This window comes from Cryptotermes secundus, unplaced genomic scaffold (genome assembly GCF_002891405.2).
Source record: "Cryptotermes secundus unplaced genomic scaffold, Csec_1.0 scaffold2193, whole genome shotgun sequence".
In the NCBI taxonomy this organism is placed as follows: domain Eukaryota; kingdom Metazoa; phylum Arthropoda; class Insecta; order Blattodea; family Kalotermitidae; genus Cryptotermes; species Cryptotermes secundus.
The window spans coordinates 201,613-216,265 of record NW_019724786.1 but is presented as its reverse complement, the minus strand read 5'-3'; the positions used below and the strand labels follow the sequence as shown (position 1 = coordinate 216,265).

At 39.1% G+C, this 14,653-nt stretch overlaps 1 protein-coding gene across 2 annotated transcripts in view; it reads right to left on the bottom strand.

The window, feature by feature from the left end:
- The window catches only part of LOC111863110 (lysine-specific demethylase 7B), a 34,607-nt gene that overhangs the window by 15,828 nt on the left and 4,126 nt on the right, over positions 1 to 14,653 (bottom strand). For both annotated transcript variants that reach the window (XM_023849140.2, XM_033750924.1), the window contains exons 4-9: positions 12,754 to 12,914; positions 4,896 to 5,043; positions 3,440 to 3,638; positions 3,154 to 3,258; positions 2,681 to 2,826; positions 1,115 to 1,316 (exon numbers count right to left, since the gene is read on the bottom strand). In XM_023849140.2, the coding sequence (XP_023704908.2) occupies positions 1,115 to 1,316; positions 2,681 to 2,826; positions 3,154 to 3,258; positions 3,440 to 3,638; positions 4,896 to 5,043; positions 12,754 to 12,914 (961 nt within the window). The remainder of the gene's footprint in view (positions 1 to 1,114; positions 1,317 to 2,680; positions 2,827 to 3,153; positions 3,259 to 3,439; positions 3,639 to 4,895; positions 5,044 to 12,753; positions 12,915 to 14,653) is intronic.

Sequence of the window (14,653 nt, the reverse complement as noted above, 5' to 3'; positions counted from 1 at the left end):
TAAGGGATGGCATACATAAACACCACTGGGAGTATATCAACAGACAGTCCTCCCTTGGAGCAAAGCAAATGATGTACTCACTGAAACCCAAGGAAGACAGGTGGACACCTGGGTGTAAACAAGACCTCAGACAAGGACAGCTAAAGGCACTACTGGTTCCAAGCAAGAAACAATGTTGAGAAGTGGTGCCAGCATTGCCATGGTTGTGCAACCAAATGCAATCTACAGTCAGGTCCTCATGCATCAGTACAATGTTGGGGCACCATATGAGATGATAAACACTGGAAGAGTAGGATCCTTCTCTCAGAGTAACCAAGGGAACTGATACCTTGTGATTGTGATGGACTGTTTCACAAAGTGGCCAGAGGCCTGCACTGTCCCTAACCACAAGGCGTCGAAGGTGGCAAAAGTCCTGGCGACCAACTTCTTCTGCTGCCTTGGAGTACCGTGGGAGCTGTAGTTATCCAGGCCATAACTTTGAGTCTCGCCTTATGCAGGAGGTAAAATGCCTGGGAGTGAGCAAGACAAGCTCTACCCACCTCCACCAGCAGACAGCATGGTAGAAAGGTATATAAAAACAGTTAAGGAACACCTGCGAAAAGCTGTGGTGTAGCAATACACGGACTGGGATGCAACGCTGCCCATCTTTCTCATAACACTAGGGAAAGAGCATCCTGAAGCACATATTTTGTATTTCTTCTATACTGTTTTATAATTATAATGTGACTAAGTAAATAAAGTAAAGCTATTCCTGTACCAGGCCGTGAGGGCCCATAGGGTTGTGAGACGTTGAGGGTCCCACATTATCTAGACAATCGGCTCAAAGATGGCGGTAAGGCTGTCAGCCTTACGCGCCGGCTGCACTTTACTCCCCAGGAAAATTATTTAATCCCTGGTAGTAATTTCTGTTAGAGGCTGAGTCAACCGCAGGGCCACAGTGCAGCTGGAAGGATTAGGTCAGTTCAAAAAAATTCAATGACCTCACTGGGACCTGAACCCGTGACCTTCCGGCTTGTAGCATAGCCCCTCAACCAACTACGCTACCACATGCTCCTAATTAGAATGTGAGTACACAAAGTAAAGCCTTCACTAATTTAATGTTTTCAATACTTACATCTTTATCTTGGTTCCACTGCTTTAATGTTATGATAAGAGCCTTAACTCCAATAAGTAATGTAAGAGGGCACTTCAAACCCATATTATTCATCTCTCTCAAATCATTTGCAATGGACCTAGCTGCATACCAATTTGTTGTCTCAAATGCTGGAAATCGGAATTTCTCTGGAGTATGGATCTTCTTTTCAATCTCATATATTCTAAATGGAAAAAAACAAATTTGTTATCACTGAAACATAAGACACCTGTCTGAAAGGCAGCAGGTTTCTATTCTAACATCCAAACAAAAATGTTAATGAAAGGAAATTTGTAGACAATCCACGTTTATTTTATTAAAATGTTTTTTATGAAACATAACATTTTTTAAGCATTCAATTTTGAATGAATGACAAGAGCTGCACAGAAATATCTGTTTCATGCTAGAGAGGACTACCTTCAAGGCTCCACAAAATGTTCTGTGCTTTAAGGAGTTGACTCACAATATGAAAATGTATTTATACCATGAGTGAGAAATACATGTAATTAAAATAAAAATTTATTTACAAAAGAGTCCGCTTATAGCTTCTCATGGGCGCATTCGGTATATAACAGATTCTCATAATACAGAAAACTTTAACAGAAAAAATAAGCACCACCATGGAAAATAACATAAAACCTGGAAATTTTCTCTCCATATCATTAAGGAACCTTTTCTTAGAACTGACCATTCTTCTACACAAAGTAGGTCACAGATGCTATTTTACTATCCTGAGGCTACACGACCGAAGAGAGATGAAGTGACAGGAGGTTGAAAAAACTATATAATGAGGAACTTCATAACTTGTACTCTTTTCAAAGTATAATTAGAATGATCAAGTCAAGGGGGGTGAGGTGGGCAGGGCATGTAGCACGAATGGGGGAGACGAGGATTGCATATAGGATATTGATGAGAAATCCAGAAGGAAAAAGACCACTGGGAAGACCAAGGTGTAGGTGGGTGGACAATATAAAAATGGATTTTAGAGAGATAGGATGGGATGGCATGGATTGGACTGATCTGACTCAGGATAGGGCTCTTGTGAACATGGTAATGAACCTTCAGTTCCATAAAATGCTGGGAAATTCTTGAGTAGCTGCAGAATTGACTGCTCCTCAAGAACTCAGCTCCATGAAGTTAGTTAGAGGCTACATGCAGGGTCTTCCAAAACTGAGCATCTCATTATCATTCTCACTAATAACCCTACAATCTAGCTTACTATTTGCATCACTGACTGTAAAGTAATTAATATTTCTCATGCCTCATTGCCTTGCACCTATTATTGTTCTTACCATATTAGAGAATGTGGCACATGACAACATTGTCTTGTCATCAAAGAAATACATAACTTAGACCCCAATAAATTCCATGGTTTATCAGGAAAATTCTTCTTAAAACAAATTTTCTTCTCTTAACTTCATAAAATTACTTGTATTAAACCTGAAGACACTCAAATATTCAGAGCTCAGCATTGCTGATATATGCATAAATATTCAAAGTCCTCGAAAGATGCATAAGGTTTCACTGTAAGAGGACACTGTTTCTTACTGTAACTGCATACTGATGTTCAAACTGTGCAAGAAGTTTCCACCAAACACCAAGGAATCAACAGGAGTAAGAACCGCATGAATCCAGCCAGTTGGAATTAGCATCGTCTCACCTTCCTTCATTACACATTTATAACACATGTCAACCTGAAAAGTGCATAAGACAACTGACAGGGATCCTAAATGCTAGATTCTCTCACTGAAATACAAAGATAGAAGGTATAAACTTGTTCCAGTGACTCACAGCATGCTACTGATAATTCACTGAAAATAACGTATATTACAAAAATAATGCAAATGTTCTGACACTCATTTTAAAACGTTTTAGAATCTAAGATCTGACAACAATAATGAAAAATGTAAACTGAGATTCATTTTACACATCTAGAGAATTCCAAAAACATTTTCTTCATGCAAAAGCATGGGGTTCATCTCATTCAAAACCATATATCAAACAAGTAAAATATGTTATACCTGGTCTCCAAAGAATGTCTCACTCTGTGTACTGGAATTCATCCAACGCTGATACAGTGAAAGGTTTGCTTGGGTAGGTCTGATTATATAGAATATTTTCTGGCCCTACAAGAATTCAACTAATATTAATCACTTCTTCCTTCCTTTAAAAGACAAATACACATATAACATAAGCAGTATGTTCTACATCTGCATATACTGCACATGCTACCTACCACATTGCATGGTTTTACTGTGCATCAAAATCTATAAAATGTTACTCTATGCCACAAACAATGCCACTTACTCGTAATATATGGTACCACACTGAAGTACCGCCAAAATCTATGTGGAAATCTGTGTAAGAATCTTTCACTCCCATGAGGCAATACTTTTGAACTTCAGGTTTCCTGAACTCTGTGTCATCTGGTAAGTCGTTTGGCCACACGTAATTTACCCAGTCCAGCTTACGAGCAATATATGGAGCATCTACCATCTGTGAAAGACTAGAAGAGGAACAAAAATATGTCTAATACATCCTGTCCACTTCAGAAGACTGAAGGCAGCAACAAGCACACAGCACCAGATTCTATCAAAACTAAATAACAAAACTGTAAACAACAGCACACATAGATACAGTGAGACTTGAAATCCATGATTTAAAACTACTGCAATAGTCTGAAACCTTAGATTAGTCACATGCTTCATTCACAGTTCTTTGACTCACTTGCCACATGTGGGTAGTGCCTCTGTTGACACTTTTCTTTCACTGTTAGTGTGGAATTTTACTAATACTGGCAATGCATTTACACATTTTACCAACCAAAATGCCAAAAATCAACAACAAATAATTAGGACTGAAATCTGAGAAAATCTTTGAAGTCACGGAACTGTAAAAACACTGCTTCAACTATACTCTGACATAGAATCACTACAGAATTTTATAAGAATCCCTCAAAGCAACATTAAGTGATGCTAAAATTCCTGAGAGTAACGTTCTAATGTCCAAGACATAGCTTTCTTCTCTTCATAGATGCTTGAAAAATTTAAAAGTTGAAATGCTTTGAAATTAACTCTCCAAACACTTCTAATACATTCCCCAAAGATGCAAACTTCACGCTAGGAAGAAACCAAAGAGATAGGGGTTATTTTTTTTTTGCTCCTATCAGAAGACAGACACTATAATGAATATGAATATTGCTTAACATTATTAATACCATTAATGAAATATTAACATCAAAAATATTAGGACCACCTGTCTACATGGAGCAGACATTTTCTTGAAATGCTTATGGCTGCTCAACCAGCCAAGATACTGTTTGTTTTATGGAACCTCAATGTTCAGCACTGCACTGATCAAAGTTGGCTACTGCAATGTGTCCTGAGACAATCAAATGAGGCCCACACCTTTATAACTCACTACTCTGGACAGTATGTCATTATTCTTCCACCTATACACAGATGTCATAAGAGGTTTCTACTACCAAGGATTTCACATTGTATGCATTTCTGCTCTTTCTCCATGGCTACTGTACATCCTGGCCTGCTCATCCTCATTTTTGAGGGTTATTGAAAAGTAACCTCTGGTGAGCTGTTAATAAAACAAGCAATTAGGAAAAACATTAATGTATACAAAAAGGATGTATATACTTAAGCTACTTCTCAACGTAGTCACTGCCGGAACTGAGGTATTTATTGTATCTGCAAATCATCTTCAAAGATTAAATGACACACCTTAAATGAACATAAACATTTATACTTACCCAGTGTGAGAGAATTCTAAACTGATCACATTTAATGTCTTTGTTCTTTGTTCTGGTGGTGACGTATAATACTCAACAAACTCGTCAAGCTTCATTCGGATGTCCGTCTGCCGAGTCACATCAATAACGTCAACTTCACGATCAGATCCTAAAAGATTAACATTAAAAACCATAAAACTAACATGCATCTTTTTATAATAAACATGTGTTTGCAACTCAAATCTGCAGTGATGCCATTTTCACATTGGTGTTTACATCATCTGGCTTCAGGATAAAAATTACAGTTATTGGAAAGAATATAGACAGGTTCTCTTTCCATGTGCCAGTGGCAACTTGAAATATGAAAGTCAGATTCTCTGAAAAGTGACCACCAGTCTCTCAGTGTTGACCAGAAAGGCCACCATCTTCTCCCATGTGACTCAATATTGCAAAACTACAGTTTAAAAATCTGCATGCCAAAATTTCCAAATCAAATCACCATCTTCCATTTCTCACATTTGCATGACATCAGTGTTCATGTAAGATGGACTGAAACAGGAAAACTGGCATTAATCTGTCCCTGAACAGAAAGGAGGGGCTCCCAACACCCATTTTATATTTATAACTGTATACGTGTATATTATAGAAAATATGCCATAATTACATACAATAAATATAAGGATCTTGTTCTAGTACCAACATCAAGCAAAAAAGCTCCTACAAAATTACGGCTCCTAACACTTGATTAGCAAGATGTGGGTTACGTTATGCTCAGCCACCACGCCTGAAGTTTTGGAGTGGTCTAAAATTCCTGGTACCACACAGCTCGGTTATACATTCAGTAGACAGAGGTCAGTTTCATATCATTTGTATAAATTATATAACAATGCAAACATACTGCACTGTCAAACCCTTAATTTCATTAAAAAATGTAAGGTAAACATTTTGTGGGCCGGTCACGGTAGCCGAGCGGTCTAAGGCATGTACTGTCTTCGCTCACTTGGAAACCGGGATTGTGGGTTCGAATCCCACTCAGGACATGGATGTTTAGTTTGTGTGTGTGCGTTTTTCTGTGTTTGTGTACAGGGAGAGGCCTTGTGACGTGCTGATCACCCACCCAAGCAGTCCTACCGAATGTGTAAGGTCTAGAAAAACAGAATGAAGTTCATCGAGGTAGGCCTAGGCCCACTGGGACTGTAGTGCCAAGAAAAAAAAAACATTTTGTGGACAGACTGCTATTAAATTATGGGGGTCATCCAGAAAGTAAAGACCATTTGTGCATAGCACTTGTGCAGGTCAATGAATTGCACCATTTGAAGGTTAGCAGTCTTTTAGCAACAAGCCTAGTGAATGGTGCACTGATTCTATTGTTTTGCAATTTTCTGTAGTATTTAAAAGTGAGTAAGAACTTTGAGAATCTTGCCCATTGTGAAGTGTGAAGTGTAATTCAGTTTTTCAATAAATAAAATGTCCATCCAATTGAAATTTACTGGCAACTTACTGTAGTGCATGGGGAAGGTGTAATGAAGGAGTCAAATGTGAGGAAGTGGTGTTGAATGTTTAACGAGGACAGGACAAATGTTCATGATGAGGAGTAATCCAGGCGCCCATCCCTCGTTATTGAGGACTTGAAAAACAGGATTGATCAACACATCAGGACAAACAGGAGTTTCACTCTTCATGAAATTCATGAGAAACTTCCTCATGTTTCTAATTCACTGATTTATGAAATTGTTACAGGGTATCTCCACTGTAAAGAAAAAAAATTGTGCTAGATGGGTGCCATGGATGCTCACTAAACAACACAAGAGCAACCATATGGGTGCTTCTCTGACATTTTTGGAGCATTATCAACAAGAGGGCAATAGTTTTTTGGACCAGGTATTCGCAGTTAAAGGAGATGAAACATGGGTTTCACATATCATCCCTGAAAGTAAACGTCAATCTCTGGAGATGTATTATTCTCATTCATTGTCAAAACCCATAAAATTCAAACAGATTTTGTGAACCTGGAAAGTCCATGCCTCAGATGTTGGGACTGGAAAGACATCCTTCTGGTGGTATTCAGTGAAAGAGAAATTTTAGGAAATTCCTCATGAATTTCATGAAGAATGAAAAGTCTGTTTGTCCCGATGGACATTTTGTGCACTGAAAAACTGAAATACAGCTCACACTTCACAATCAGTGCAATTCTTGAATTTCTTACTCATTTTTAAATGCTACAAATAGTCACAAAATGACAGAATCAGCACATCATTCACTTGGCTTGTTACTAAGACTACTGAGGCTCGCTCATTAACCTTGAAGTGGTGCAATTCATTGACCTGCGCAAGTGCTATGCACAAACGGTGCATGATCCTTGTAAAATAAATGCACTCCTATAAGGGTTTGGATTGGTAACTGGATGTACTGGACTCTTATAACTTGTAGCTACAAGTACCTATAACGGTTTCATTGATCTATGCATTTAAAAAAAACACTACAGCACATGCTAAGTCTCGATCTATTATATCTTTACCAGTTGTTGCCTGGTAAAGGCTCCCAACAACAGATACTCCTCTGCCTCTGCACTGATGCCCTTACTTGCTAAACACTGTCTGACACTTAACCATTTGCTGCTAGCTCTCACTATATACCATCAGCATAGACATTACAGAAAACGCTGTTTCCAACAATATCTTTGATTGCCGCCTGTATATCTGTTGCTGCAGAAAGGTGTTTACACAGCTGTTGCCTCACAAAGGACCATGTAATTATATCAGAATACACCCATCTGCAACCAGGTTCACAAAAACTAATGTCAGTGAATTTCAAAATAATTATGCGGAGGCTGTGTATAAATTTAAATTTATATCTCACTGCATTTTTAACTAGCATGAAACAGCAGTATCTATGGTGGTCTGAGTCCCTAATGTTATTATAGAGAAGGGAACAAAAAAGTTGGACAGGCAATGCCCAAAGAAGCCAACGTGTGCAGTAATCAATGCTACTAGGAACATATTACCACCTTTATTTTTGTTTCCAAGAGTCAGGATGCGTGACTTTTGTTAACATAACCCAGAAGAAAGTCTGGAACTAGAAAACTACCCTCCCAGTGGGTGGGCGATGGGATCTTTGTCTTAAAATAGTGCTAAAAATCTCAGTTGAGATACAGCAGAAATAATTATGTATTAAATTCTCATGAACAGCCATAAAAGTCACTGCACTTGAAATGCTATGCTTTATGCACAAGAGAACAGTATAGTTTCACTCACATTCACGCCAAACTTTTGACACTGACTTCAGTCCTTAGACATGGCTGTCTTTGGACTGCTCAAATATAGGCTTGCTGCCCATCAAAATGGTTGGCTTTCAAACCAATGAGGAAAAACCACAATTGTATCCCACATAACTGGCATCACTCACAAAGCCTTCAATCCTTCTTTCATAGAAATAATAGTATAGCAAGTTCTGAAAAACAGGATCTAGCTGTTTCACACAATTATTCAATTGTGACAATTTTGCATATTCTGCGCTTACTCACAGGTCTGAATAATGCTGAATGTACAGATCAGTAAGAGAATTCTGAAAATTTTAATACTGTTAGGAGATTGTCCCTCTCTGACACTCCTGATGTTCAAAACATAACTGAAGAACCTCATTATGCCTGTCCAAAAAAAAAATCACATGTTCAAAACAAAGCTGAAAAACCTCATCATACCTGTCCAAAAAAAAAATCCCATGACACAGCCATGTCGGCTCCAGTAACTGTAAATCTTGCACTACACCGATCCCAAAAGAAAAAAAGCGATAAGGGGAAAGAGAGAGGGTGAGGATGGAAAGAGGAAAGGTTGGGGGAGAGAGAAAGTGAGTCCAAGGAAAAAGGGAAAGTCCAGAATTTTAACTGACACATCAGAATGAAAATGAATTGCAGAAGAAATTCAAGAAAGGAAGAAGAGAACACACACAGGAAATAAAGCTGCCATTAAAAAAAGGACTTAACAAACAAAAGAAGCGTATTGGTTTTGACCTGTGTTCAGATAAGTGACATTTATGTTCATGATGGCAGTGACACATTTACTTCTGACCTTGGGCCGGGCCATAGCTATGGTTAGCTGCTGGCTAACCAGTGCCAGCATAGCACTGGTTAGCCAGTGACTNCATAGCTCAAGCGGTTAGTCACTGGCTTTCCACCGCGGCGGCCCGAGTTCGTTCCCGGGTCTGGTTAAGTGGGATTTGTAGTGGACAAAGTGGGGCTGGGGAAAGTTTTCTCTTAGTACTTCGATTTCCCCTGCCAATCTTCATTCCGCCAATTGCTCCACAATCACCCTCACCTATCATCTGGGGCTGGTACAATAGGCCAGAAGTGGCCGCAATGCAAGGGACTTAGTCCCACCCCACTAACAATAAAAAAATACTTCTGACCTAAGCCATGACAAGGACATGACTGCTGCAACAGAAATAGACTGTAAGAAATCTGATTCAATTTCAGTTAACCTTTAAGAGACGGCCATTTAAATTCTGGTAGTGGTAGCAGGATGGAGTTAATTTAAATGCCCGCCACTGTAGAGTAATAAAAATTGTAATCATGTTACTCAAAATGCTGTGATTTCTACAATTTTTGTGATAAACGAACGAAATAAACGCTGCTTTTATCTAGAAAGAATATAGAATCAGTTATTGTAATTTACCGATTTTAAAATCTCTAAAAATTTTTACACTGATGCCAAAAAAAATTTTTCCCCTCAATTTCGAAAGTCTGTGCACAAAAATGCACACAGTTCCTGCAAAAAACATTTCTGCAGTCTGAATTCCTGCTGGTGACATCATGCTCTAACTATGGCTTGTGTTGCTACAAGATCCGATGTTTATGCTTCATTCATCATTCTCCAGTTCGTAGGTTCCTTTCAGTATGAACGAGTGTGGGCGATGTGTACTCGTTCGCAGAAACACTGACTGTTTTATCTCGTATGGCCAAACAAGACGTAGTCTCTTTTGAAATATAGCCGAGCAGTGTCAGAACGTTCAAGTCTAGCGTTGTGTTTAGCTGTCCACAATGGCCTCGTATTTGGAAGATGCTGAAATTGAGAATCAGCTTATAAATGACACCAATTCAGACTGTTGTACCGATGACTCTGAGAGTTGCGAGGAAAAAAGTGAATCAGAAATTGAAGTCGATGAAGAACCATCATCTTCGTCGGCAACCTGGGGACCACCACACCAGCGTGGCAAGAGGAGTGTGAATAATTATTCAGGTGGAGCTGTGGGCAAACTGTGGCAAACAGTTATAGCATCTGTCGTCAAACCTGGAAATGGACAAATAAACTATTTTTCCATCTCCTGGATCTGAACAGTTACAGCCTGTTGTCACACAGAGAATTTCGTCTCGCTCTTGTGCGGAACATGCTGGAAGGGGTCCACTTCGCCCTCAACGGCCCAGGGGTCGAACCCCTGCCGTTTCATTGGAGATACCTCGATTAGAGGAGCTCAAACCACATCACTGGCGGTTGATTTCGACGAAGAACCATCATCTTGGTCGGCAACCTGGGGACCACCACACCAGCATGGCAAGAGAAGTGTGAATAATTATTCAGGTGGAGCTGTGGGCAAACTGTGGCAAACAGTTATAGCATCTGTCGTCGAACCTGGAAATGGACAAATAAACTATTTTTCCATCTCCTGGATCTGAACAGTTACATCCTGTTGTCACACAGAGAATTTCGTCTCGCTCTTGTGCGGAACATGCTGGAAGGGGTCCACCTCGCCATCAAGGGCCCAGGGGTCGAACCCCTGCCGTTTTATCGGAGATATCTCGATTATAGGAGGCCAAAACACATCACTGGCCGACTTCCTCGCGTGGGAAACGAAGAACCGTCCAGACAAAGTGCGTGAAGTGCGACGTTGGACACTGGATTTCCGGATGTTTCCAAGATTTCCACACGAAGCCAACAGTCCATTAGACGACGCAGATGGGAAGAGAGACAACTTATAAAGCTGGTGACCAAAAATCATGTAAGTAGAAAAAGCATTTATAACTTAAAATTAGAGTTTAAAAAGCCGGCCGCACGCGTGGACTGCGTGACGACATATGGCGTCATTCGTCCCCTTGACTTTATTTTCATGACGCCATATGGCGTCGCTCAGCTCTTAAAGGTTAAGGTAAATTACTTTCATGTTCATGAAATTAGTTAAAAAAAAACAACAAATTTTTCACTATGTAGGAGAAGTAGAGAGGAAACTTAAGCCTGATGAATGTACTGCCAAGTTTTTTAAGAGAGTTTTCCTTGATAAAGAAAAACTAGTACTTAAAGTGAGCATAATTTGAAAACTTTCAACACAGGTTCCCCAACCCTGTTCAAACTCACTCCTTATTTGGGTCATCTGAAGAGTACAAAATAATGCAAAACATTCTGGCAAACATTTATGAAGAATTAATGATTTAGGCTCTCATGGAGGTGAATCATACTGATAATTATGACATGTGTTAAAAATATTAGCATCAACTATCATCCAAATGCAAATTAGTGTACGAGTGGGAAAACCAAATAATGTGAAGTGGTATTCACATGTACCATTCCCTCCATCTACATATTATATTGCATTTTATATCAGCAAGAATTCACAGAAAATTAACTAATTTTCTACAGGTCTGTATAACATATGAAAGCAATATTAAGATTAGTATATGCTTCCTTTTCATGCAGAGCAATCATGTAGAAGTGTCGGAAGTAAAGTATTAGCTTTCACATAATTATTACCTTTACCTTGTTACTGTCATTACAAAATTTCATTCTCATACTTAGAGCAAAAAAGACAATTTTACATTAAAACAATTTAGAAACATACTCATCAAGACTTCCTCCATCACATAGGAGGGGGTACCCAAAAGAAACCGAACTTTTTTTTTTTAAACTTATTTATTCAAATTTTAAGCACAAACCTTCAATCCCCTTCAAAGTACTCTCCACTTACACTAATACACTTGTCTAGTCTTTTATTCCATTTTTCAAAACATTGTCTAAATTCATCTTTTGAGATGCTTGACAGCGCCTCCGTCGTTTTTTCCTTCACCTCAGCAACATCAGCAAAACGTTTTCCTTTCATGTCTCTTTTCATTCGAGGAAACAAAAAAAAAGTTCTGATCATTTCGGGACTCTTCTTTCAAAGCACAGCATGCTTCCACGCGACCTTGTTTTTGTTCAGCAGTCATGGCACGAATTTCGCAGCCACCCTTTTCATTCCCAAATCTTCTGTCAAAATTTGCTGAACTGAGCTCCACGTCACTCCCAACACCTCCACAATTTCTTCAATGGTCCGTCGTCGATCTTCCTTGATGATTTCACGAATTTTTTCAACATTTTCATGTGTTCGGGCCGTGGAAGGATGACCAGAACGAGGTTTGTCATCAACTGACATATCACCATTTTTGAAACAGGAAAACCACTCAAACACTTGAGTTTTCGCCATAGCATCGTCCTTGTATGCCGTTTTTAACATTTCAAGAGTTTCTGTTCCACTTTTCCCGAGCAAAAAGCAGAATTTCACTGCCGCACGCTGTTCACGAAAATCAGCCATTGCAAAAACGACGATCACACAAAACAGTTGTCACTATAAACTCTGCCAAAACTAGTCCTTACCTTCTGAAGCAACCGTAGTCGGCTTATCGACTCAGCTCTATGCGCTCATAGCGGCAAAACGCGATACTACAAAAGCTCTGCCCACAAAAAAATTAGTTCAGTTTCTTTTGGGTACCCCATCGTAGAGGTAAACAACTGCTTTTGACAAAGTTTCTGCATATTGACTTCATGAATTGCATTTTAAGCATCAATCCAGACAAGACTTTAAAAAGAAACAAAAGCTTGGGCATTAATAAGTAGCCAAAGTTTATTCTTTCACTTACCAATATAATTTTCCACATCCTGGACTGTGAAATTTTCAGGGGGTAGTAGCATTTCCAAACCCTCCTTCTCCTCTACAATTATAGGCACATCAAAACCATGTTGTGTCAAGTAGGGCAGAGTAAGCTGATGTCCACGTAAACGCAACACGATTCCATCCGCACTATATTTTAAACATTTTCACTGTATAATACAACTAAACAGAATACTTCATGATTTACAGTGTTAAAATATAGGAAAGAAGCAACAAAATTAAAGAGTACTTCATCTCTTGTTATAACTATAATCTAATTATGACATCTACATCCTACTGTTTACTACAATTCCACAGCACAAGGTCTCCTACCACCTGAGACAATTATTAAACTACTGAAGAAATTCATAATTATACAGATCCAGAAGGTTCATTATTCTGCTCATAAGACCCCACAACTGGGCCAAATCATAAGCCAGTTCAACCCAGAGATATTGGGTTTTCGGACTTTATCCATCGTCCTGGTTCTTAAGATAAATAAGAAAAACACGACGTTTCGGAAACTGGATCTGTTTCCATCCTCAGGTGAGGGATTGAGGCTAGCTCTTTCTAAGGGACCCAACAGAATAGGTGTTTTCCCTCACCCGAGGACGGAAACAGATCCAGTTTCCGAAACATCATGTTTCTCTTAGTTATCTTAAAAACCAGGACGATGGATGTCTGAAAACCCAGTATCTCTGTGTGTTATACACCATCGTCAGAATCCTATAGTAACTACCAGTTCAACCCAGTTCATACCTTTGCACCTTATTTTTCTAGGAACCCTTTTAGTATTATACAGTCTCTATACCTATGCCTCCCAAGATGCCTCTCCCACTGAGGCCACTAACACAGAGCTAACACAGATTTAATGTGTGATCTGAAGACTTTATGTGTGCTATAGTGCAGTGGTATTGGGGATGTGTGATTTAGGGACACTTTTATAGTTCCTTTGTTATAAATCCGTGAAGACTTGTGGAGAGCGACTAAAGAGAGTAGCATGAAGTGCTTTGTAGTGTGAAAATCAGTAACAGTGTTATAATGTAAATCTGCGGATATCAGATAAATAACATTTTATCTCCTGCTTATATTCTGTCACAGCTTGACCAATACCTGGAGATTTTTACCTCTTCAGTATTTAAATAACAATCTCAGCCTCAAATAATGAGGCTCATGTATGAATGGCTCAGCTGTACATATTTCAGTCTGACAGAAGTGACAACCTTCCCCCACACATCTTAATTTTTCAAAACAAATGAACTGCCGACTACCTTGGTACGTATTAACTCTCATACACTCAGTTTCATAAGGATAAAAATATTTAAATATCTGTTTTGTAATGGCTGCCTGAAACCATACTTTCTGTTTTATACATCACAACCGATTCCTTTCTTTCCTTGCATGGACTAGTAAATATTTACAATCATGGTACCATTCAATAAAAAGCACAGTAGTGGTGGGAACAGATTTTTAACATGCATAACTGATTGTACGATGGGGTACCCAAAAGAAACCGAACTAATTTTTTTGTGGTAACGCGTTTTGCCGCTATGAGTGCATAGAGCTAATACTCCTGAGTCGATAAGCCGACTACCGTTGCTTCAGAAGGTAAGGACTAGTTTCAGCAGAGTTTATAGTGACAACTGTTTTGTGTGATCGTCGTTTTTGCAATGGCTGATTTTCGTGAACAGCGTGCAGCGGTGAAATTCTGCTTTTTGCTCGGGAAAAGTGGAACAGAAACTCTTGAAATGTTAAAAACGGCATACAAGGATGATGCTAAGGGGAAAACTCAAGTGTCTGAGTGGTTTTCCCGTTTCAAAAATGGTGAAATGTCAATTGACGACAAACCTCGTTCTGGTCGTCCTTCCATGGCCCGAACACATGAAAAT